Source organism: Oncorhynchus masou, chromosome 10, assembly GCF_036934945.1.
Source record: "Oncorhynchus masou masou isolate Uvic2021 chromosome 10, UVic_Omas_1.1, whole genome shotgun sequence".
Classification (NCBI taxonomy): Eukaryota; Metazoa; Chordata; class Actinopteri; order Salmoniformes; family Salmonidae; genus Oncorhynchus; species Oncorhynchus masou.
Genome location: NC_088221.1, coordinates 30,036,077 through 30,061,281, shown reverse-complemented (window position 1 = coordinate 30,061,281; position 25,205 = coordinate 30,036,077). Strand labels below are relative to the sequence as shown.

Genomic DNA, 25,205 nt, shown 5'->3' with positions numbered 1-25,205 from the left:
GCAAGGGCACTGCGTTCATCCACCTCTGGCCTGCTCGCCTCCCTACCATTGAGGAAGTACAGTTCCCGCTCAGCCCAGTCAAAACTGTTCGCTGCTCTGGCCCCCCAATGGTGGAACAAACTCCCTCACGACGCCAGGACAGCGGAGTCAATCACCACCTTCCGGAGACACCTGAAACCCCACCTCTTCAAGGAATACCTAGGATAAGATAAGTAATCCTTCTCACCCCCCCCCTTAATGATTTAGATGCACTATTGTAAAGTGGCTGTTCCACTGGATGTCAGAAGGTGAATTCACCAATTTGTAAGTCGCTCTGGATAAGAGCGTCTGCTAAATGACTTAAATGTAATGTAAATGTGTGAATTGTTATAATTGTTGATTAACCACTCTACATTAGATCTTAAGTGAAATATGTCATCACAGTCATAGTTCACTTCATTAACCATTTTAACTTAGGCGCTGCATGGAGCGGATTATTACGAAGCTACAAATGCAGTCGTAAAAAACAAAGTATTGAATGTGAGGCATTGAGGAATCATCACCGGTCCAGTAACTAAACAGTTAAAAGAGCACCGGCTTGTTTTGCTGCTGTCAGCACTTGCTTCATTTCAAGTAGATTAATGATCATCAATAATATATGAAGACTTTTCAATAACTCCAGTTGATCAGACATATTGATCAGATGAAAGTGAAGGCAGGTAGTGAGATGGCAGTAGTTGATGTCTTTATCTGATGCCAGACCAGCTGTGAAGGTAGGAGGTCCATCCTGAGCCTTTAGCTCCTCCCACCTCCTCCTCACCTGAAGCAAAAAGAGAGCGGTTCAGAGACAGGTAGGACAACTAGATTCAGCCACGGGCCAATTCTTTCTTGAGCGGATGGTCAGGGGGCCGGAAACATAATTACAAATAATTAGTAGACAGCAAATTGATTGCAAGAAGCCCAGACAGATATAATATTGGCCGTGGATAAGGAGCTTTCGCCCTGCCTGCCTCTTCTAGAAACCTCTTTCTTAAAGATAAGGATCCGGACCACGTTCTGAACATGTGACTTTACACACACATACATTTTTCTAAGGTTGCTGCCCCCCCCCCCCCCACCACATTTCACTGTTTACTCTTCTGAACCATGATGATATAGCTCATGTCTCCTTTTTGAACAGTTTAAATAAAAACCCTGCAGCGATTTGAACGTACATTCCAGAGCATATATCATAAAGGCTACAACCATCTCGGTCTGTCTGTTGCAATGGATATTGCAATTGCACAAGCAGGACTCAGTCCCTACACTTTGGATAAAAAACGTTTAGCATTTTGTGTGATGTAGGCTACTCTTTATAGATGCTGCCATATCGTAGTTCCTGAAAAAAATCATCCTACTTGACGGCCTGTCTGCCTTTTGCACAGCTTAGGAAATATTTTCAATGATGATGAAAAAAAATAACCAAAACAAAAGGCAATCAAGGAGGGGGGAGTGGCAGCAGAGCACAGCAACTCCATAGCTGATTGCCCACTCCGCTGCCTATGTCAAATGTGCAGAAATATCCATATTTTTTTGCCTGGGCAAATTGGGATACATAAACTCCTTATTTGTAGCCACTCCGTATAATATTTGCCTAAAACATAATCATTTCAAACCTTTGTATACAATCACATACACTGAGTGCATAAAACATTAGGAACACCTTCCTAATACTTAGTTGCACCCCCTTTTGCCCTCAGAACAGCCTCAATTCATCGGGGCATGGACTCTACAAGGTGTCGAAAGCATTCCACAGGGATGCTGGCCCATGTTGACTCCAATGCTTCCCAGAGTTGTATCAAGTTGGCTGGATGTCCTTTGGGTGGTGGACCATTCTTGATACACATGGGAAACTGATGAGCGTGAAAAACCCAGCAGTGTTGCAGTTCTTGACACGAACCGGTGCACCTGGCACCTACTATCACACCTCGTTCAAAGACACTGAAATCTTTTGTCTTTCCTATTCACCCTCTGAATGACATTCAAGGCTTAAAAATCATTATTTAACCCGTCACCTCCTCTTCATCTACACTGCTACAACACATCAAGCAGTACCGGAGCACCAAGTCTAGGACCAAAAGGCTTCTCGGCAACTTTTATCCCCAAGCCATAAGACTCCTAAACAGGTAATCAAATGGCTACCTGGACTATTTGCATTGTGTTCCCCCCCAACCCCTTTTTTTACTCTGCTGCTAATCGCCGTTTATCATCTATGCATACATAGTCACTTGAACTATACCTACAAGTACATATTACCTCAATTAGCCCGACTAACCGGTGCCCCCACACATTGACTCTGTACCGGTACCACCTGTATATAGCCTCTACTGTTATTTTCACGGTTGTTTTTATTTCTTTACTTATATATTGTTCACCTAATACCTATTTTTTTTACTTACAAATTGCACTGTTGGTTAGAGCCTGTAAGTAAGCATTTCACTGTAGACCTGTCATATTCAGTGCATGTGACAAATACACTTTGATTTGATTGAAATCAATACGAGGTCATAGCTTTCACCTGGTCAGTCTATATCAATGTTTTGTACACTTTGGAACAGATTTGGAACAAATCACTTGGAGCTAATTTGCTGGGTATTTACAGTCTTACGTCCAACAATTCAAACATTTCTCAGCAAATAAAATCAACCGCGGGCCACCAGTTGGGGTACCCAGCACTAAACATTCCAATGTTGACCTATATAACATATTGAGGTCTCTGCAACTTCACTCAACGTACTACTCACACAGAGATTGATGGGTGTGTGTGAGAGAGAGTGTATATGTGTGTGTGTGTGTGTGTGTGTACAGCGTGGGTGTCTGTGTATACAGTGTGTGTGTGTATTTGTGGGTGTGTATACAATGTGTGTGTGTGTGTGTGTATGTGTGAATGTGGGTGTATACAGTGTGTGTGTGTGTGTCTGTGTGTGTATACAGTGTGTGTGTTTGTGCATGTACAGCGTGTGTGTGTGTGGGTTTGTCTGTGTATATAGTGTGTTTGTGTGGGTTTGTCTGTGTATATAGTGTGTGTGTGTGGGTTTGTCTGTGTATACAGTGTGTGTGTGTGGGTTTGTCTGTGTATACAGTGTGTGTGGGTTTGTCTGTGTATATAGTGTGTGTGTGGGTTTGTCTGTGTATACAGTGTGTGTGTATGTAGTGTGTGTGTGTCTGTGTGTCTGTGTATACAGTGTGTGTCTGTGTGTGAGGGTGGGTGTGTCTGTGTGTGTGTCTGTGTATACAGTGTGTGTGTCTGTGTATACAGTGTGTGTGTGTGTGTGTGTGTGTGTCTACAGTGTGTGTGTGTCTGTGTATACAGTGTGTGTGTGTCTGTGTATACAGTGTGTGTGTCTGTGTATACAGTGTGTGTGTGTCTGTGTATACAGTGTGGGTGTGTGTCTGTGTATACAGTGTGGGTGTGTGTCTGTGTATACAGTGTGGGTGTGTGTCTGTGTATGTGGGTGTGTGTCTGTGTATGTGGGTGTGTGTCTGTGTATGTGGGTGTGTCTGTGTAAGTGGGTGTGTCTGTGTAAGTGGGTGTGTCTGTGTAAGTGGGTGTGTCTGTGTATACAGTGTGGGTGTGTGTCTGTGTATACAGTGTGTGTGTGTGTCTGTGTATGTGGGTGTGTCTGTGTATGTGGGTGTGTCTGTGTATGTGGGTGTCTGTGTATGTGGGTGTCTGTGTATGTGGGTGTGTGTGTATTCCTACCCATTGCGATAGCAGCCAGTTTATTCTTCTCCTCAGGGCTGAGTTGTAACATGGTGTGTATGACAGGGAGTAGAGCCCGTCTCTCGCTGCCTGACTGCAGGAAGATGAACTGCAGGAGGACATTCTTCAGATACTCCAGGTTGGCTACACTCTTCTCCCTCTCATGGTTACGCTCCAGACGACGCACCTCAGACTTCAACAGCTACAGAAGAAAGAACACCGTCACAGTATGAATGCATGCGTGCGTGAGTGTGTGTGATTGAGTGAGTGTACATACATTGACCTGTTCCATCAGAACAGCGTTGGTCGCCTCTGTCTCATGCAGTAGCATGTTCATGTGTTCCATACTGCGTGTAGCTGTGGCCAACTTCTGACTTAACTCCTCTTTAGTCGGCTCCACCTGCCACACAAACGGCTCTGAAACCAATCACACAGACAAGTGCTCCTTTAGCAGACAGGTGTATTCAAAGACACAGTATCTCAAATACATGTCTCTTGTGGGAACAAAACCAACTACAGTATGTATTAGAGGTTGGCCGATTAATTAGTCCCGATTTCAACTTTTCATAATAATCGGAAATCTGTATTTTTGGGCACCGATTTTGCTCATTTTAAAAAAAAATGTATTCCTTTATTTAACTAGGCAAGTCAGTTAAGAACACATTCTTATTTTCAATGACTGCCTAGGAACGGTGGGTTAACTGCCTGTTCAGGGGCAGAACAACAGATTTTCAGCTCGGAGGATCCGATCTTGCAACATTCCAGTTAACTAGTCACACGCTCTAACCACCTGCCTCACGAGGAGCCTGCCTGTTACACAAATGCAGTAGAAGCCAAGGTAAGTTGCTAGCTAGAATTAAACTTATCTTGTAAAAAAACTATAAAATCGGTCATAATCACTAGTTATAACTACACATGGTTGATGATATTACTAGTTTATCTAGCATGTCCTGTGTTGCATATAATCGATGCAGCGCTGGGAAATGATTTAACAAAAGCGCATTTTCGAAAAAAGCACAATCGTTGGACGACTGTGCCTAACCATAAACACCAATGCCTTTCTTAAAATCATTACACAGAAGTATATATTTTTAAACCTGCATATTTAGCTAAAAGAAATCCAGGTTAGCAGGCAATATTAACCAGGTGAAATTGTGTCATTTCTCTTGCATTCATTGCATGCAGAGTCAGGGTATATATGCAACAGTTTGGGCAGTCTGGCTCATTGCGAACTAATTTGCCAGAATTTTACGTTATTATGACATAACATTGAAGGTTGTGCAATGTAACAAGAATATTTAGACTTATGGATACCACCCGTTAGATAAATTACCAAACGGTTCCGTATTTCACTGAAATAATAAACGTTTTGTTTTCGAGATGATAGTTTCCGGATTCAACCATATTAATGACCAAAGGCTCGTATTTCTGTGTGTTATTATGTTATAATTAAGTCTATGATTTGATAGAGCAGTCTGACTGAGCAATGGTAGGCAGCAACAGGCTCGTAAGCATTCATTCAAACAGCACTTTCGTGCGTTTTGCCAGCAGCTCTTTGCAAGTACAGCCATGTTTATGACTTCAAGCCTATCAGCCTAATGGCTGGTGTAACCGATGTGAAATGGCTAGCTAGTTAGCTGGGTGTGCGCTAATGGCGTTTCAAACGTCACTTGCTCTGAGATTTGGAGTAGTTATTCCCCTTGCTCTGCAAGGGCCGCGGCTTTTGTGGAGCGATGGGTAATGCTGCTTCGAGTGTGGCTGTTGTCGATGTGTTCCTGGTTCGAGCCCAGGTAGGGGCGAGGAGAGGGACGGAAGCTATACTGTTACACTGGTAATACTATAGTGCCTATAAGAACATCCCATAGTCAAAGGTATATGAAATACATATGGTATAGAGAGAAATAGTCCTATAAATACTATATTAACTACAACCTAAAACCTCTTACCTTGGAATATTGAAGACTCATGTTTAAAGGAACCACCAGCTTTCATATGTTCTCATGTTCTAAGCAAGAAACTGAAACATTAGCTTTCTTACATGGCACATATTGCACTTTTACTTCTCCAACACAGTGTTTTTGCATTATTTAAACCAAAATGAACATATTTCATTATTTATTTGAGGCTAAATTGATTTTTATTTATGTATTATATTAGGTTAAAATAAGTGTTCATTCAGTATTGTTGTAACTGTCGTTATAATTTTTTTTTTTTAAGTTTATTTTATTTTACATTTTTAAAGTCGGCCGAGTAATCGATATCGGCTTTTTTTTGGTCCTCCAATAAATCGGTATCGGCATTGAAAAATCATAAATCGGTCAACCTCTAGTATGTATCCATTGAAATCAAGCATGGACACAAACTCCTACCCTGTTTGGGGTCTGGGGAGGTGAGTAGATGCTCCAGTGAGGGTAGGGGTGTGTGTGGGAGGGACAGGGACTCTGTCTCAGTGGTCTCCATGCCCTCCCCCTCCTCTCTAGCCATGGACTGGAGGTCACTGAGGCCCAACCCCCCCATCGCCCCCTGGTCCACAGTCCGGCGGTCCACCACTGGCTTACGACTGGTCTGGACTGGAGCTGGACGGTGGAGAGAGAGTAAGACAACACATATCTAGTCGGGCAGAGTACAACAATGTAATTCCCTACTTCACCTTGAGAGGGTGCGGGTGTGAAATCAAGAAGCATACAGGGCTTAGATAAGTTTATGAACAGAGGATGATAAAAATAACTGCTGAAAAGGAGCGGACTTCATATTGGTAGGTGTGTGTATATGTGTGAGAGACAGAGGTAGAGAAAGGGCGGGTGTCTGATTGACGGACAGAGAGAGTGAGAGACGTGTGGGTAGAACCACCTGCAGCCCGCCCTGCTCTTCACACCCTAGAGAACACCCACAGTGGTGGAGTCTCTCTGGAACCTCTTGACCCGAACTTGCACTTGAAGTTAATAGTTTTCACGTCAAGATTCAATCAAATCTTAAACCGTTTAAGGTTCAGTGCAGATGAAGGAAGAGAGACAATAAGCAGAAGTTATTTCTGATTATAAGAAGGGATCCAGCCTTGCTGTCTCCAGAAGTGCAACTGCGCCCAACTTTTGTGTTAGGGTGGCACTAACGACCAGGCTCTCCAGATGCCAGTGTGCTGGTGCTACCCAGAGGGGCGGGCAGAGCAGGGCTGGTTAAGGCTGGATGGGCTCTTTGTAGCCTTCACACTAACACCTGGCCAGGCTGAGATGAAGGAAGTCCCCTCTCACTCAGCTCTCTCTCCCATCTCTAAACAGCTGCACTACCACACTAGACGAGTAAGATGAAAAGGTAGAGAGATAGATGGTGTGTGTTTACACCAAGTGGCTCCAGAGGGCCCCTGTGTGGAAGGTGATATAAGGTCTATCAGCTCGGTCTATCTCAACTCACAACCCCTCTCTCTACCCTTCCCCTGGTCTCCATCCCCTTCTCACTCTCCGCTGGCTCTCGAACCCAACACTCACCCCCCTCCTCTCTTTGCCTCTCCAGAACCGCACTCTATTCTTTCCCACTCTCAACCCAATCCTCGGTCTTACCGGTCTGGCTCTGCAATGTGAATAGTTGGTTCTCCAGCCGGGTCATCTGGTTCTGCAGGGTCTCTACTGTAGTTCTGTGTTCGTCCTGAAGGTGGCGGATCTGCTCCCGGAACCCTGAGCGTTGGGCGTCGGCCTGGGAGGTAAGTTGACCCACCGTCTGGGCAAGCTCTGTCCGCAGCGACATACTCTCTGCCTGGAGAGACAGGAGTCTGGAGGAAGATAAAGGAGAGATGGGAAACGTTAACCCACTGAGCTAAAGGCATGAGCTCTGGGAGCTAATACAAGTCTTCAGGCAAGGTTACTCCTCCACACACCGCTCTCTGAGCTCGGCCTCTTTAGTTACGGTCTCCTGCAGTATCTTGTTGTGTCGTTCCAGCAGTGTGTCGTGTTCCATCTGGAGCTGTTGGAACTCTGCAGTGCTCACCGCCAGACTCTGCTGACTGTCCTGCAGCTTGGCTTTATACTGGTCCACCATGGACTCCATCTGCTCTCTGTCACACACACACATTATCATCATATAACACATCAAATATGTCACCATATAAAACACACACACACAGCATCTGTAGCTATACCTCTCCTGTTTGGTGACGTGTCCGTCACTCTGGGCCGAACTCTTGTTCTTCTGCTGTTTGAGGACATTGTGAACTCTGACCTTATAGCTGTCAAACTCAGTAGTGACAAATGACAGCTCAGCCTGAAAACAGAATAGACATCACACATTGATTGAAGTTGTAATTAATTCAAATGCTTAACAAACTGTTTGTAAGCACACATATTACGTGCTACCGGTATCTCTATTTTCACACTGAAGTGTAATTAGGTGTGTTTCTGCAGATCAGCAGCTAGAAATATGACAGTGTATAGCAGGGGTAGGCAACTACATTCAGCATCGAGACAGTTTATATCAGAGCAAATGGTCGCGGGGCTGGAACATACAGTGCCAAAGTGGAATTATGTTTTTGCAAATGTTTATAAATTAATAACAAATGAAAAGCTGAAATGTCTTGAGTCAATTAGTATTCAAACCCGTTATTATGGCAAGTCTGAATAAATTCAGGAGTAGAAATTTGCTTAACAACACACAATAAGTTGCATGGACTCACTCTGTGTGCAATGATAGTGTTTAACATGATTTTTGAATGACTACCTCATCTGTGTACCCCACAAATACAGATAATTGTAAGGTCCCTCAATTGAGTACTGAATTTCAAACACAGGTTCAACCATAAAGACCAGGGAGGTTTTCCAATGCCTCACAAAGAAGGGCACCTATTGGTAGATAAGCAAACATTTAAAAAGCAGGCATCGAATATCTCTGAGGACGGTGAAGTTATTAATGACACTTTGGATGGCTTATCAACACACCCAATCACTAGAAAGATACAGGCGCCCTTCATCACTCAGTTGTTGGAGGAAGGAAACCGCTGAAGGATTTCACCATGAGGCCAATGGTGACTTTAAAACAGTTAGAGTTTAATGGATGTGACAGGAGAAAACTGAAGATGGATCAACAACATTGTAGTTACTCCACCATACTAACCTAATTGACAAATTGAAAAAGAAGCCTGTACAGAATAAAAAATATATTCTAAAACATGCAACAAGGCACTAAAGTAATATGGCAAAAAATGTGGCAAAGCAATTCACTTTTTGTCCAGAATATAAAGTGTTATATTTGGGGCAAATCCAATACAAACACATTACAGAGTACCACTCTCCATATTTTCAAGCAAAGTGGTGGCTCCATAATGTGATAGGATTGCTTGTAATAGTAAGGACTGGGGAGTTATTCAGGATAAAAAGATTTTAGAGACTTACCCAGAATACACACAGCTGTAATCGCTGCCAAAGGTGCTTTTAGAGACTTATCCAGAATACACACAGCTGTAATCGCTGCCAAAGGTGCTTTTAGAGACTTACCCAGAATACACACAGCTGTAATCGCTGCCAAAGGTGCTTTTAGAGACTTACCCAGAATACACACAGCTGTAATCGCTGCCAAAGGTGCTTTTAGAGAATTACCCAGAATACACACAGCTGTAATCGCTGCCAAAGGTGCTTTTAGAGAATTACCCAGAATACACACAGCTGTAATCGCTGCCAAAGGTGCTTTTAGAGACTTACCCAGAATACACACAGCTGTAATCGCTGCCAAAGGTGCTTTTAGAGAATTACCCAGAATACACAAAGCTGTAATCGCTGCCAAAGGTGCTTTTAGAGAATTACCCAGAATACACACAGCTGTAATCGCTGCCAAAGGTGCTTTTAGAGAATTACCCAGAATACACACAGCTGTAATCGCTGCCAAAGGTGATTCTACAAAGTATTGACTCAGGGGAGTGAATACTTATGGAAATTACATATTTAGATATTATGGAAATTAGATATTTATTTGTCAATAAATTAACAAACATGTCTAACAACATGCTTTCACTTTAACATGATTGGGTTTTGTCTAGATAGGTGAGAAGAAAAAAACATTTAAACCATTTTGAATTCAGGCAACAAAATGTGGAGTAAGTCAAGGGGTATAAATACTTTCTGTCGGCACTGTCATTATGATCCGGGTATCCTGGAAGGATATTGACCTCTTTCCGTCAGTACCTGGTTGTTCTTTAGAAGTGCTTTCCTCAACATCTTAAATAAGCATGCCCCATTCATAAAGTGTAGAACCAGGAACAAACATAGCCATTGGTTCTCTCCAGACCGGACTGCTCTTGACCATCACAAAAACATCCTGTGTCGTTCTGCATTAGCATCGAATAGCCCCTACGATATGCAACTTTTCAGGGAAGTTAGGAACCAATATAGACAGGCATTTAGGAAAGCAAAGGCTCGCTTTATCAAACAGAAATTTGCATCCTGTAACACAAACTCCAAAATGTTCTGGGACACTAAAGTCCATGGAGAATAAGAGCACCTCCTCCCAGCTGCCCACCGCACTGAGGCTAGAAAACACTGACACCACCGATAAATCCACGATAATTGAGAATTCCAATAAGCATTATTCTACGGCTGGCCATGCTTTCCACCTGGCTACACCTAACCCGGTCAACAGCCCTCCACCTCCCACAGCAACTTGCCCAAGCCTCCCCCATTTCTCCTTCACCCAAATCCAAACAGCTGATGTTCTGAAAGAGCTGCAAAATCTGGACCCCTACAGATCAGCTGGTCTAGACAATCTGGACCCTCTCTTTCGAAGATTATCCACAGCAATTGTTGCAACCCCTATTACTAGTCTGTTCAACCTCTCTTTCGTATCGTCTGAGATCCCCAAAGATTGTTAAGCTGCCAAGGTCATCCCCCTCTTCAAAGGGGGAGACACTCTAGACCCAAACTGCTATAGACCCATATCCATCCTGCCCTGCCTTTCTAAAGTCTTCGAAAGCCAAGTTAACAAACAGATCACCAACCATTTCGAATCCCACCGTACCTTCTCCGCTATGCAATCTGGTTTCCGAGCTGATCATGGGTGCATCTGAGCCACGCTCAAGGTCCTAAACGATATCATAACCACCATCGATAAAAGACAATACTGTGCAGCCGTCTTCATCGACCTGGCCAAGGCTTTCGACTCTGTCAATCACCTCATTCTTATCGGCAGACTCAACAGCCTTGGTTTCTGAAATGACTGCCTCGCCTGGTTCACCAACTACTTCTCAGATAGAGTTCAGTGTGTCAAATCGGAGGGCCTGTTGTCCGGGCCTCTGGCAGTCTCTATGGGGGTGCCACAGGGTTCAACTCTCGGCCGACTCTTTTCTCTGTATACATCGCTCTTGCGATGTCGCTCTTGCTGCTGGTGATTCTCTGATCCACCTCTACGCAGGCGATACCATTCTGTATATATCTGGCCCTTCTTTGGACACTGTGCTAATAAACCTCCAAACAAGCTTCAATGCCATACAACACTCCTTCTGTAGCCTCCAACTGCTCTTAAATGCTAGTAAAACTAAATGCATGCTCTTCAACCGATCACTGCCCACACCCGCCCGGCTGACTAGCAACACTACTCTGGACGGTTCTGACTTAGAATATGTGGACAACTACAAATACCTAGGTGTCTGGTTACACTGGAAACTCTCCTTCCAGACTCACATTAACCATCTCCAATCCAAAATTACATCTAGAATCAGCTTCCCATTTCGCAACAAAGCATCCTTCACTCATGTTGCTAAACATACCCTCGTAAAACTGACTATCCTACCGAACCTTGACGATGTCATTTACAAAATAGCCTCCAACACTCTACTCAGCAAATTGGATGCAGTCTATCACAGTGCCATCTGTTGTCACCAAAGCCCCATATACTACCCACCATTGCGACCTGTATGCTCTCGTTGGCTGGCCCTTGCGTCATATTCGTCGCCAAACCCAATGGCTCCAGGTCATCTATAAGTCTTTGCTAGGTAAAGCCCCGCCTTATCTCAGCTCACTGGTTACCAAAGCAGCACCCACCTGTAGCACACGCTCCAGCAGGTATATTTCACTGGTCACCCCCAAAGCCAATTCCTCCTTTGGCGCCCTTTCCTTCCATTTCTCTGCTGCCAATGACTGGAACGAATTGCAAAAATCACTGAAGCTGGAGACTTATATCTTGCTCACTAATTTTAAGCATCAGCTGTCAGAGCAGCTTACAGATAATTGCAGCTGTACATAGCCTATCTGTAAACAGCCCATCCAACTACCTCATCCCCAATATTGTTTTTTAGTTTTTTGCTCCTTTGCACCCCAGTATATCTACTTGCACATTCATCTTCTGCACATCTATCACTCCAGTGTTTAATTTCTCAATTGTAAATATTTCGGCATTATGGCCAATTTATTGCCTTACCTCCCTTATCTTACTACATTTGCACACACTTTATATAGACTTTTCTATTGTGTTATTGACTGTACGTTTGTTTATCTCATGTGTAACCCTGTTGTTGTTTGTGTCGCACTGCTTTGCTTTATCTTGGCCAGGTCGCAGTTGTAAATGAGAACTTGTTCTCAACTGCCCTATCTGGTTAAATAAAAGGTGAAATAAAATAAAAAATAATAAATGTGTACACTGCAAATTGACCACAACTAAGCCCAAAAAGAGATTGCATTCAAAAAAAATACAAAAATAATTTCATATCCTGATTACATTGAGACATGATCACATCTATTTAAAAAAGAAATGTTCTTTTTGCTGAATTCCTGGTGATTTTACAGACTCTTTTCTTCCGCAAACAAAACCCCCTCCCCCAAAAATTGGGCCCGCCCTGCTGTATAGTGTGTGTGTGTGTGTGTGTGAGTGAATGATAATATATTGTAATGAATAGTACAGTGTTAGTGTGTAGGTCCCAGAGGTAGACAACCCAGCAGCACTTCCTCTTCCGTGGAGCCAGACCGTACCATTCATTATCACCCACTAGACCCCAGGGTAATAATAATAAGATTTGGTTTCAACCATTTAGAAAAGCTGCACACTCAAACTCTACTGATGGGAAATCCATGAAGCTATTTCTACTGACTGAGCTGAGCTAAAAGAGGGTATGGAGAGAGGAGAGTGGGAGAGGGGTTGAGCTAGGTCCAGACAGAGGTGGAGAGAGGAGAGGGGTTGAGCTAGGTCCAGATAGAGGTGGAGAGAGGAGAGTGGGAGAGAGGGGAGAGAGGGAGAGAGGAGAGGGGAGGGGTTGAGCTAGGTCCAGATAGAGGTGGAGAGAGGGAGGAGGAGAGTGGGAGCTTCCAGACAGAGGTGGAGAGCTAGGGAGAGAGGAGAGTGGGAGAGGGGTTGAGTGGAAGAGGGAGAGCTAGGTCCAGACAGAGGTGGAGAGAGAGGGGAGTGGGAGGGGTTGAGCTAGGTCCAGATAGAGGTGGAAAGAGGGAGAGAGAGAGTGAGAGGTCCAGACAGAGTGGGAGGGGAGTTGAGCTAGGTCCAGATAGAGGTGGAGAGAGGAGAGAGGAGAGTGGGAGAGGGGTTGAGCTAGGTCCAGATAGAGGTGGAAAGGGGAGAGGGGGAGAGGGGTTGAGCTAGGTCCAGGAGAGGGGTTGAGCTAGGTCCAGACAGAGGTGGAAAGAGGGAGAGAGGAGTGGGAGAGCTAGGTCCAGATAGAGGTGGAGAGAGGGAGAGAGAGTGGGAGAGGGGTTGAGCTAGGTCCAGACAGAGGTGGAAAGAGGGAGAGAGGAGGGGAGAGGGGTTGAGAGAGAAGAGAGGGGAGAGGGAGTTGGAGCTAGGTCCAGATAGAGGTGGAGAGGGAGAGGAGAGAGGAGCTAGGTCCAGGGAGAGGGGTTGAGCTAGGTCCAGATAGAGGTGAAGAGGGAGAGAGGAGAGGGGTCCAGACAGAGGGGGTTGGCTAGGTCCAGACAGAGGTGAGCAGAGGTGGAGAGGGGAGAGGGGTTGAGCTAGGAGAGTGGGAGAGGGGTTGAGCTAGGTCCAGACAGAGGTGGAGAGGGAGAGAGGAGAGTGGGGTCCAGACAGAGGTGGAAAGAGGGAGAGAGGAGAGTTGAGCTAGGTCCAGACAGAGGTGGAGAGGGAGAGCTAGGTCCAGAGTGGGAGAGGAGGGGTCCAGATAGAGGGGAGAGGGAGAGCTAGGTCCAGAGGTCCAGACAGAGGTGGAGAGAGGGAGAGAGGAGAGTGGGAGAGGGGTTGAGCTAGGTCCAGATAGAGGTGGAGAGAGGGAGAGAGGAGAGTGGGAGAGGGGTTGAGCTAGGTCCAGACAGAGGTGGAGAGAGGGAGAGAGGAGAGTGGGAGAGGGGTTGAGCTAGGTCCAGATAGAGGTGGAGAGGGAGAGAGGGAGGGGTTGAGCTAGGTCCAGACAGAGGTGGAGAGAGGGAGAGAGGAGAGTGGGAGAGGGGTTGAGCTAGGTCCAGATAGAGGTGGAGAGAGGAGAGAGTGGGAGAGGGGTTGAGCTAGGTCCAGACAGAGGTGGAGAGAGGGAGGGAGAGTGGGAGAGGGGTTGAGCTGGAGGTCCAGATAGAGGTGGAGAGAGGGGAGAGGGGTTGAGCTAGGTCCAGACAGAGGTGGAGGGAGAGGGAGTTGAGCTAGGTCCAGACAGAGGTGGAAAGAGGGAGAGAGGAGAGTGGGAGAGGGGGTTGAGCAGGTCCAGACAGAGGTGGAGAGAGGGAGAGAGGAGAGTGGGAGAGGGGTTGAGCTAGGTCCAGATTGAGCTAGAGACAGAGGTGGAGAGAAAGAGGGAGAGGGAGGGGGTTGAGCTAGGTCCAGACAGAGGTGGAGAGGGAGAGGGAGAGTGGGAGAGGGGTTGAGCTAGGTCCAGATAGAGGTGGAGAGGGAGAGTGGGAGGGGGTTGAGCTAGGTCCAGACAGAGGTGGAGAGAGGAGGAGAGAGCTAGGTCCAGACAGAGGTGGAGAGAGGGAGAGAGGAGAGTGGGAGGGGTTGAGCTAGGTCCAGATAGAGGTGGAGAGGGAGGAGAGAGGGGAGAGGGGTTGAGCTAGGTCCAGACAGAGGTGGAGAGGGAGAGAGGAGGGAGAGGGGTTGAGCTAGGTCCAGATGGTGGAGAGAGAGGGAGAGAGGTTGAGCTAGGTCCAGACAGAGGTGGAGAGAGACAGAGAGTGGGAGCTAGGTCCAGACAGAGGTTGGGGTTGAGCTAGGTCCAGACAGAGGTAGAGAGGGAGAGGGAGCTAGGTCCAGACAGAGGTGAGACAGAGGTGGAGAGAGGAGAGTGGGAGATGGGTTGAGCTAGGTCCAGACAGAGGTAGAGAGAGGGAGAGAGGAGAGTGGGAGATGGGTTGAGCTAGGTCCAGACAGAGGTGGAGAGAGAGAGTGGGAGATGGGTTGAGCTAGGTCCAGACAGAGGTGGAGAGAGGAGAGTGGGAGATGGGTTGAGCTAGGTCCAGACAGAGGTAGAGAGAGAGGGAGATGGGTTGAGCTAGGTCCAGACAGAGGTGGAGAGAGGGAGAGAGGAGAGTGGGAGATGGGTTGAGCTAGGTCCAGACAGAGGTAGAGAGAGGGAGAGAGGGAGATGGGTTGAGCTAGGTCCAGACAGAGGTAGAGAGAGGGAGAGAGGGAGATGGGTTGAGCTAGGTCCAGACAGAGGTAGAGAGAGAGGAAGATGAGGTTCAGGTCCAGACAGAGGTGGAAAGAGGGAGAAGAGTGGGAGATGGGTTGAGCTAGGTCCAGACAGAGGTGGAGAGAGGGAGAGATGGGAGATGGGTTGAGCTAGGTCCATAGAGAAAAAGGTCCAGAGGTCAGAGAAGAGTGAGGTTCAGGGTGGAAAGGGGGGGAAGAGAGAGGTAGGAACGGAGAGAGAGGATGAGATGAAATAGAGAAAAACCAGATGTGTGCGTACGTGCGTTTGTATGCGGGGATACCTGGGCAGTGTTGAACTCCTGCTGTAGTGAGGTCAGTCGGTGTTGCAGGGTGCTGCTTGTTCTCTGCTGTTGTTCCGTCAGAGTCCTCAGCTGCTCATGCAGCCGATGGCGCTCCCCAGACAGGTCACAGCACTGGATCTTACTGTTCTCTAGCTCCTGTTGGTGGGTCTCCAGTTCTCCCTTCAGAGAGGCCAGGGTCATCATCTGAGAGGCTTCCTGCACAACACACACACACACACACTACAATGTAAGTGTTTCTAAGGCAACACCAACTAGAATACTACAATGTATTAACGTAACATAACACTGTCAACACTCATTATAATACAGTAGTGACGTCACACACAGGGGAACGCAGTAAGGGGAACACAGTAAGGGGAACACAGTAAGGGGAACACAGTAAGGGGAACACAGTAAGGGGAACACAACACTGTGATCCCTGGAGTCTGACCTGCCGCTTGGCATCCGCCAGATCTTTCTTGGTTTTCACCAGCAGCTGTTTCATCTTGGCGCCCTTGTCCTCACACTGGTCCAGCTGGGACTTCAGACCCTCTGAGGGATCACACAGGTTTCAGGAATTAAATAATACAGAAATGCATTGAAGGACATCATTGTAATGAATGAAACCCATTATAGAAACAAAGGATTTTGATCTACTGTGACCTGATTTAGTTCCGTTTTAATGGGTTAGTTGTAAGAGAACTATGTCAGTTGGGTGAATGGTAGTGATTGGTGTGATAACTGTCCTGTGTAGTTCAGTTGGTCGAGCATGGAAGATCTGGGGTTGTGGGTTCGATTCCCACAGGGGACCAGTACAAAAAAATGTATTCAAATGTACACGTTCACTACTGTGGGTCGCTCTGGATAAGAACGTCTGCTAAATGACTCAAATGTAGAAATGTCTGCGTACCAATCTCCTGGTTGAGTGTGTCTTCTTTCTGAGTGTGTGTGTGTATCTGTGTTTTCAGCTCCTCCACACACACGTCCTTCTCTGACAGTTTGGTGTTGAGTTCTTTGACCAGGCGTTCATAGTCTGCCATCTCCATGTCCAACAACGAGCTCTGCTGGGCCTCCTGGACAAAAACACATTCACAACGGATACCCACTGCACCACACTGTGTGCACCGCAACATACACACACTGAATCATGTTGCTACACACATCTTAGTATGAGTAATGGGAAAGCAGCTTCCAGTGCTCGAGGGGAAAATGTTATTTTGACATCGTTCTAGAGTCAGCGTTGTTTTGTAGGACTAGAGGCAACACAGCACACAACTCTCAGTGTCTCAGTGAGGGTTAGAAGGAAGGGCTTCACCAGCTCTTTATTTGAGTGGCCATGCTGTGTGTGTGTGTGTGTGTGTGTGTGTGTGTGTGTGTGTGTGTGTGTGTACCTTGCGTAGCTGCTCCAGCTCCCGTGCAGTCTGCTGAGACTGCTGCTTCTGTCTGCGGAGCTGAGCGGTCAACTCCTCTACCTCCTTCTGCAACGACGACAGCTCCTGGAGAGACAAACACAGTTAACATAGCACACACACACACACACACACACACACACACACACACACACACACACACACACCTTTGTCTTTTGTTCCTTCAGTAGTCTCTCAGCCTGATGGTCTCTGTTCAGGGTGTCTGTCTGCCTGTGCAGCTCTGCTGTCTGTCCTTCCATCTGTCTCACCGTGCTCCTCAGCGTCTCCATTCCAGTCATCAGGTCCTCTCTCTCCGACCACAGCTGCTCATGCTGGACACACAGAACAACACACATTTAAGAAAACTTCACTCTAGAGTTCTTGACAATCCCCAGTCCCCTTGGTCATATAATCAGCCAGCAAGAGATATAGAATAGTCTTCAACATCTCTAACAAAGACATCCAGGGAAGTTCAGACACTGTTCAAGACACTTGACTGTCTGTACTTCCTGTCTGCATTGTTCCAGGGGAGCTGTCAGCTCATACAGCCATGACCAGCATGTTCCTCAGCAGACACAACGCTACAACACCAGATGGAAGGAGACACCGCTTTATCCACATACACTCCATTACTTCACTGGAAAAACCATCAGGAGGTGGTGAGGATCATTACAAGTGGAATGGAAATCATTCACAAATGGACAGTTTATATTTGTAGGGGGAGGGTTTATATTTGAGGGGGAAATTGCCAGTCTAGTTGAGCATGCTGGAAGACTGAGCATGGTTTGTTTGTGGGCCTGTGTGTGTGTGTGTGTGTTACCTGTTGTACGGCGGTGTTGAGTCGTTTGGTCAGCTCGGAGATCTGTTTCTCAGCTCCCTCCACCTTCTCTCTCTCCTTATCCAGCTGCTCTGTCTGTCTGTCGTAGTCCAACTGTAAGTTCTGTAAAACACACACAAATGTAATATGAAACACATTCATTATTGAGTAGGTATCGAGGCATTCAGTTTAATGCAGAAGAACACATACTATATCAAGCTGCCTGTTCTACACAGTGACATCCATCCATTCAGGTCTGGGACAGAAGTCTCATTAAACTGGGCAGAGTGATTTGATCTCTAATGGCTTACAAAGCCAAATCATAAAGACAGCCGTCTGAACCCATTTCATGTGGCTGTTGTGCATTACTAACTGAAACAAACAGAAAGCTCCTTAATGAGCACACACACTTAGCAATAGCAGCCCTGGCCATCTAGGGAAAATGACACTTCATTATTTGCATGAAGAATCTCTTCAGATTTGTACCAACAGCTTATTAATAAGCAATTCACTATTGATGTCTGTGTTATTCATTCCGTATGAGGTAGAGATGCAGGGGGTCAGGGCTCGGTATCAGGGGTGAGGTTTCCCCTACCAATACATAGGGGTCAGGGCTCGGTATCAGGGGTGAGGTTTCCCCTACCAATACATAGGGGTCAGGGCTCGGTATCAGGGGTGAGGTTTCCCCAACCAATACATAGGGGTCAGGGCTCGGTATCAGGGGTGAGGTTTCCCCTACCAATACATAGGGGTCAGGGCTCGGTATCAGGGGTGAGGTTTCCCCAACCAATACATAGGGGTCAGGGCTCGGTATCAGGGGTGAGGTTTCCCCTACCAATACATAGGGGTCAGGGCTCGGTATCAGGGGTGAGTAGTACCTTGTATCCCTCTGCTCCATGAATGATGTCTTTCATTGAGCTGGTCACTTTCTCTCGCTCAGCCTTCAACACCTCCACTTCCTCCTTCAAAGACACAGCCTCTTTCCTGCTGGTGTCCAGCTCCTTCCTGGCTTTCACAGCCACTGCCTTGATCTTATTCATCCTCTCATCCTTCTCTTTGCTTTCCTTCTCCAGCAGGGCTGTGATGAAGGGATGGAATCAAAAGAGGACACAGAGACATCATCACACATAGATCATTAGCAGTATCAGAATCCCTTAATGATTGGCACTTTGTATCTGTCATTCTTATATGAGCTTAATAAAATCACCTAGAAATAATAAAACAAGCATGACACTGTTAGTACTGCCCATCTGTGTTTACTGGTCATAGTATCCCAGTTCCCTGTTCTGGACCTCTCCATTACAGTAGTAATTAGGAACATACCGATTTTCTCAGTTAACTCTATGGCTGTGTTCTCCTCTGAGACAGTGGAGGCTGTAGACTGGTGGGGGGAGAGACAGGGAGGTGGAGGGAGAGGAAAAGTCAGTCTGTAGAACTAATGAAAAATACCTCAGCAGTCACTGTAACAAACTATAGCTTGAGGCAAAAAAAAAAATATATATATATATATATATATATAATCCAGTAAACTTGAAGACACTGACAGAAGAAGCACTCACCTGCAGGACAGCCATCTCACTCTTCAGCTGGGATATGACTTTGTCCTTTTCTGTTAGCTGCTGTTGTAGCGCTCTCTTCTCCTCTTGTTTTTCCTCCTCCGCTCTTTCTGTCTCTCCTCCCACCTTCTGCTCCCTCTCTTTGTCTGCCAGTGTCTCTGTAGCGTTGCTGACCTGGGCCAATAATTCCTGATTCTCTGTTCTCATCTTCTGATTGGCAAGTTTCATCTCTACCAGGTCTCTCTGTAGAGCTTCAGTATCTCCCACCAGCTCCCCCAGATTACACTTCAGCAGGCTCCTCTCCTTCTCCAGCTCCTCTATACGAGCCTGCAGCTCCTCCACCTCCTCCCCTGGGCTCCCCTGCACCTCCCCTAGGCTGCTCTTCAGCAGGCTCCTCTCCTTCTCCAGCTCCTCTATACGAGCCTGCAGCTCCTCCACCTCCTCCCCTGGGCTCCCCTGCACCTCCCCTAGGCTGTTCTTCAGCAGGCTCCTCTCCTTCTCCAGCTCCTCTATACGAGCCTGCAGCTCCTCCACCTCCTCCCCTGGGCTCCCCTGCACCTCCCCTAGGCTGTTCTTCAGCAGGCTCCTCTCCTTCTCCAGCTCCTCTATACGAGCCTGCAGCTCCTCCACCTCCTCCCCTGGGCTCCCCTGCACCTCCCCTAGGCTGCTCTTCAGCAGGCTCCTCTCCTTCTCCAGCTCCTCTATACGAGCCTGTAGCTCAGCCACCCTTTCTCTTTGGCCTTCCCTCCCCTCCACCTCCCTCAGCCTCACCACCTCCATCTCTCTGTCCTGCAGTGCTGACAGTGTTTGGTCCCTCTCTGTGCTCACCACATTGACTGTTTCCTCTAACTCCTGAACAGCACTCTCCTTCATCTGTAGCTGAGAGAGAATATCCCCATTCTGCCTGCTCAGATCCTCCACTGAAGCCTTTAGCTCGAGGGTTAACGCTGTCTGCTCCTCAAGAGAGGCCTTTAGCTCAGAGGCTAACACAGTCTTCTCCTCCAGAGAGGTCTTAAACTCGAGAGCTAATTCTGTCTTCTCCTCCAGAGATGTCTGCAGCTGCTCCTTCAGCCCCTCGGCTGCCTGTGTCTGCTCCAGGAAGCTCTCCAGCCTCTTCTCCAGGCTCTGGACCTTCTCCAATAGGCTTTCTCTGTCTTCATTCAGCACTCTCAACGTCTCTACCAGACTCTCTCTCTCCTCAGTTAGCCCTCTGACTCTCTCCTGTAGCTCCTGGATGGCTGACGCCCCCTGTTCCTTCATAGCTTCATATTGTCTGACGAAGTCCCCAGTCCTCTGACCTAGCTCAGTCTCCAGGCCTCTCAGGATGTCTCTGGTGTGTTCGCACTCAGCCACCGCCTGCCCCCTCTCTCTGGCTAGGTACTCACATTCATCCACTGCCCGGCACCTCTCTTTGGCTAGAGACTCACATTCACCCACCGCCTGGGTATTCTTTCTAGCTAAGGTCTCACACTGGGTCCTCAGCTCCTGGACCTCTAGGATCAGTCTCTGCTGTTCTTCCAGGGTCAAACTCTGGTGGACTGTGTCAGGGAAAGGGCTGGAGGGGCTAGCAGAGCTGGCAGGCAGGCTGTACGCTGGTTCTCTCTGTGGCCCACTCTGCTGGAGCTGAATGAGGGCTGGAACCTCCTGAAGGTCACACTTGGGGGTTGCCGGGCTCAGAGGGTCTCGGTAAGGGGTCATATTCAGGTCAGGGGTCGCACCCTCCCGGGTCATCAGCAACTCATCGATCTTAAATTCTAGCTCCTCCTTCTCTGTCTGAAACTCCTCCCTCATCCTCTCAAGCTCCGCCTCCAGTTGAGTCTTCACATTGCCCAAGAAGGTCAGTTCGTCTTGCAGCATTGTATTCTGGGATTGCAGGTCCTCCAAGGCGGATCGGAGCTGTCCAGTCTCCGTCTCTCCATCACTGGCATCAATCTGACTTAAACCAGACAGCTCCAACATCCTGGCTATACCCGAGCTGCGGCCGCTAGGCTCCTCCTCTTCCTCCTGCACATCCTGCAAGAAACTGTCATAAGAAGAGGAAGAAAATTTGATTAATTAAGCATTTTTTAAAGTGACTCAAAGCATTTTAGTGTACAGTCTGTGACTCATCTCATGTCATCCAACACCAATATCTTGTCCAACACCAACGTATAGCAGTAGGACCCACCTGTCTTTGAGAGCGAGCTGCTCACTGAGCTCCTCTTGGAGGAGAAGCAGTCTCTCTCTCTCCATCTCAAAGTCCTCCTCCAGAGCTCTCAGCTCCTCTTCATGTTGCATGCTATGCTGGGCCAATTCTTCTCGTAGGTTCTCTACTTCTTGCTGGGCCTAAAATAAAAAGAAACACAGTGTATTGCAACATTTAAACCAGAAGGTCTTTGTCAGCTATCGGCTTACAACCGTGTGAAGGTATTCATTTTGTGAAATGTTTCGGACACTGCTTTTGAACTAACCTCTGTCTGCGCCCTCTGGTGGTCCTCCTGCAGCACTGCAGCCTCCTGGGCACTTCGCTCCACCGCTGCAGCCAGCTCTGTCTGCAGACTCAAGATCTGCGACTCCAGGCTGTGACTAACAGCTTCTACACTGTCGTTTGTATCTTCCTTTTCTCTTTCCCTATGCTTTTCTTTCTCTCTTTCGCTCTCTTTCTCTCTGTCACTCTCGTCTTTCTCTCTCAGAAGCCTCTGAAAGAATTTGACCTCTTCTTTATGTTTGGCCTGGGATACGTGCATGGTCTTCTGGTGGTCTTCCTTGGCCTGGTTCAACTCTCCCTGCAGGGTGGCCAGTTTTCTTACTGCATCCTGGCCATATTCAACAGAAAACATGAAGTTAGAACTGGAACAAAAGGATGAACAACATGCTGCTCTCCAGGACTAGGGTAGGTGACCACTGGTCTGGCCTACACAGACAGATAACATGGTCTACTACAGTTCACCTGTTCCCGCTGCTTGACCTTCTCATTCTCCTTCCGTAGCAACACTGCACTCTGCTGGGTCTCAGCCTTCTCCAGCAGCAAGGCACTCATCCTCTCAGTCATCTCCTGGGAGAACAGATTACCACAGAATAGAATGAAAAACACATGACTTTACAAACCCTCCCAAAGCACTTCAGCAGCAGCATATTCATTTTCTCATGTAACAATTTCAGACCACAAACCTGTATGACGGAGTCGTCTGAATTGCCTGTTGGCAGAGACTTGAGGGTGTCAACTTCCTTCTCCAAATCTGAAAAAAATATTGGGAGGTAGAAAGGACAAAAAAATATTAAAAAGGAAATCCTACTACTGTGTTGATATTATAAACGATCACAACATTGAATAGTCTCCATTCACACTCACAGGATTCTACACACACTGACACTCCAACTCACAAATAACATGCACACAAATTTATACTGACTCTATACACACACATAGAATCATAATTTACACTGCTGCTACTGTTTATCATACATCCTGATGCCTAGTCACCTTACCCCTATACATATCTACCTCTATCACTTGTGCACGTCAAATTACACCTTGAATCTAAAAAGCGAATGACAGGTGCATCATGTACCTGCACATTTGGACTTGATCTTCTGGATGGCAGCCATCTGCTTCTTGGCAAACTTGATGAGGTCATCCTTGGACAACGTGTCCAACTTCATAGAGGTAACAATAAGACAAAAGGTAACAAACAGTGAGACAGAGGTACCAAACAGTGAGACATAGAACGCATTATTTTAGGGTCTCAGTACTCATCTTTTGATATTATAAAGTTGTCAAAAGTATGAGCACCAAGGCCAATCAATTCATGTATACATCATTGATACAGAAAGTGCACATGACATTTCAAAATACTGTAAGACTGATAAAGGAAGAATGGTGTGGTGGTGGGTAGGATAGTATTTCTGAGAACTCGAGAGTGCTGCACCTTTGATTTTGCTGCACCTGAAGGTGGTGAGGCCACAGACTCTGAAACAGGGTCCTGCTGTTGTGGAAAACAAACAATGACATAAAACAGGATATACCGGTATGACGCACACACACCAATCTCACATTTACAGCCTAGGCAAACACTACAAAAGCGATGAGTAGGCATAAACGTAGCTAATCTCATCGAGATAGCCATCTTTGCCTTTGGTGACACCGAAGCATGTGAATACTTCTGCATAAGGAAACAGTTGGATAGCTGTCCATGGCTAACATTGCCCTTATAGCTAGCTAGACCAGTAACTTGGCCAAGGTCTCACTATCATCTCATGTTAGCAGTTGTGTAGTATCGCATATTATTTTAAATGGCGATTTAGTTGTCATTCCTATTATGTTAGCTAGCTAGCTACACTAACGTTTGCTAAACCTGCTACTAGCCAGTCAGACGAGCTAACAACAATCACTTAACGTTACATGTCGTTGGACCAAACTTACCTCCATCCTGATCGAAGCAATGTAACTAGCCAATCGTTAACGGAATCGGTAGTCTGTGTAGCTGAATATCTGCTATATGTTACTGAATGGTACGATTTGAAAACTAAAGCATTTCACTATTTTGATGTCCAACACTAAGCTTCAATTCATTTCCGACTTCGTCAAACAACGTCCGTACGTACGTACGTCACAGCGAACGTAATCGATAGTGCCTGCCAGACTTCAGATTGTATAACAGTGAAAACGGCATATTTTTGTTGTTTCAAAGTAACATTAATTATTTATACACTGCACTAGGAATTTCCAGGTGAACAAAAGAGAATAGCAGTCGTAGATAGTCATTTACAGGTCATTGAGGTTCATTACAAGAGGCAAACTCCAACACAGAAGCTGAGAAAACGTTTAGCTGTTTTTTTTGTTCTTCTTCAGGGGGCTTTTTGGCGTACTATAACACAGAAAGGTGTATTGCCACCACCAACTGGAATTCATTGAAACCAAAACAAGGTAAAAAAAAATAATAATAATCCATACGTGATAGGGAAATTAACTTATTCCACCCAAATAAAAATAGTACATTGACAAAACAAAACTCCCAATTCTCCATATCTCCCTTCTCAGGTTCTAGGGCCTGAGAGGGTGGTATGGCCTGTGATAATATTCCATGTAACTCCTTGGCCGCTTCCACAATCATTTCTTCCTTCTCTCCACCTTGGCAGTGCATTTATCACCACAGATATAAAGGCCACCAAGTCCACCTTCTTTTTTTGTATCCCTTTTTCACCCCTTTTTCGTGGTTTCCAATTGTTAGTAGTTACAGTCTTGTCTCATCGCTGCAACTCCCGTACGGACTCGGGAGAGGTGAAGGTCGAGAGCCATGTGTCCTCCAAAACACAACCCAACCAGGCCGCACTGCTTCTTAACACAGTGCGCATCCAGCCGCACCAATGTGTCGGAGGAAACACCATACACCAGGGGTGTCAAAGTCAAATGGACGGAGGGCCAAATAAAAAATTTAGCTACAAGCCGAGGGCCGGACTGTTCGAATGTTCATTGAAAATTTTTTAAATGACGCATATAGTCTAGTGAACCTAATTGAACCTACTGAAAACCTAACAAATATATTCCAATATGATCAGATAAATAAAGCAATATTTTCTTATGGCTCTGTCAGTAATCTTTAATTTTCAACAGACACAAAAGACAAATTTCCTTTATATAAAAATCCCCATAACATGAACATTAAATGAAAGAAACCGGTATTCAAGGCACCATCAGTAGCCTATATTTTCTATTTTAGCAAAAGTGGGCTAAATTTATTTCAAAGAAAAAAACAATAATAGCAATTTTCTATCATCCACTCAACTGAAATATTTTTAAAATATAATTGGATTGAAATACAATAAAATAAAGTGCAAAAATCTATTAATCAAAAACAACACTTTGTTTAA

At 46.2% G+C, this 25,205-nt stretch overlaps 1 protein-coding gene across 3 annotated transcripts; it reads right to left on the bottom strand.

Moving 5' to 3' along the window:
• Positions 1 to 237: 237 nt before the first annotated feature.
• LOC135547489 (GRIP and coiled-coil domain-containing protein 2-like) lies at positions 238 to 23,935 on the bottom strand. 3 transcript variants are annotated; one of them, XM_064976545.1, is made up of 23 exons: positions 23,758 to 23,935; positions 23,264 to 23,320; positions 22,907 to 22,991; positions 22,506 to 22,573; positions 22,285 to 22,389; positions 21,806 to 22,150; positions 21,523 to 21,680; positions 19,359 to 21,378; positions 19,123 to 19,180; positions 18,678 to 18,877; positions 17,803 to 17,922; positions 17,150 to 17,314; positions 16,965 to 17,069; positions 16,484 to 16,646; positions 16,025 to 16,125; positions 15,574 to 15,789; positions 7,851 to 7,972; positions 7,590 to 7,766; positions 7,276 to 7,484; positions 6,091 to 6,297; positions 3,999 to 4,138; positions 3,722 to 3,923; positions 238 to 799 (listed from the first exon to the last, which is right to left on the bottom strand). In XM_064976545.1, exons 1-23 carry the CDS (start codon positions 23,761 to 23,763, stop codon positions 726 to 728), a joined length of 5,103 nt encoding a protein of 1,700 aa, XP_064832617.1. In that variant the 5' UTR covers positions 23,764 to 23,935; the 3' UTR covers positions 238 to 725. The 3 variants fall into 3 exon arrangements, with proteins under 3 accessions (XP_064832617.1, XP_064832619.1, XP_064832618.1); XM_064976547.1 differs by having other exon boundaries at positions 17,252 to 17,314; XM_064976546.1 differs by having other exon boundaries at positions 23,264 to 23,317.
• Between the last annotated feature and the right edge of the window lie 1,270 nt (positions 23,936 to 25,205).

Bases quoted from the DNA above. Each gene is read 5' to 3' on its own strand.
- LOC135547489 (XM_064976545.1), bottom strand. The intron at 21,379-21,522 runs GTGGGTCCTACT...TTCTTATGACAG, and splicing joins CAGCTCGCTCTCAAAGACAG to TTTCTTGCAGGATGTGCAGG. The intron at 800-3,721 runs GTAGGAATACAC...TTTTTGCTTCAG, and splicing joins ACTGGCTGCTATCGCAATGG to GTGAGGAGGAGGTGGGAGGA.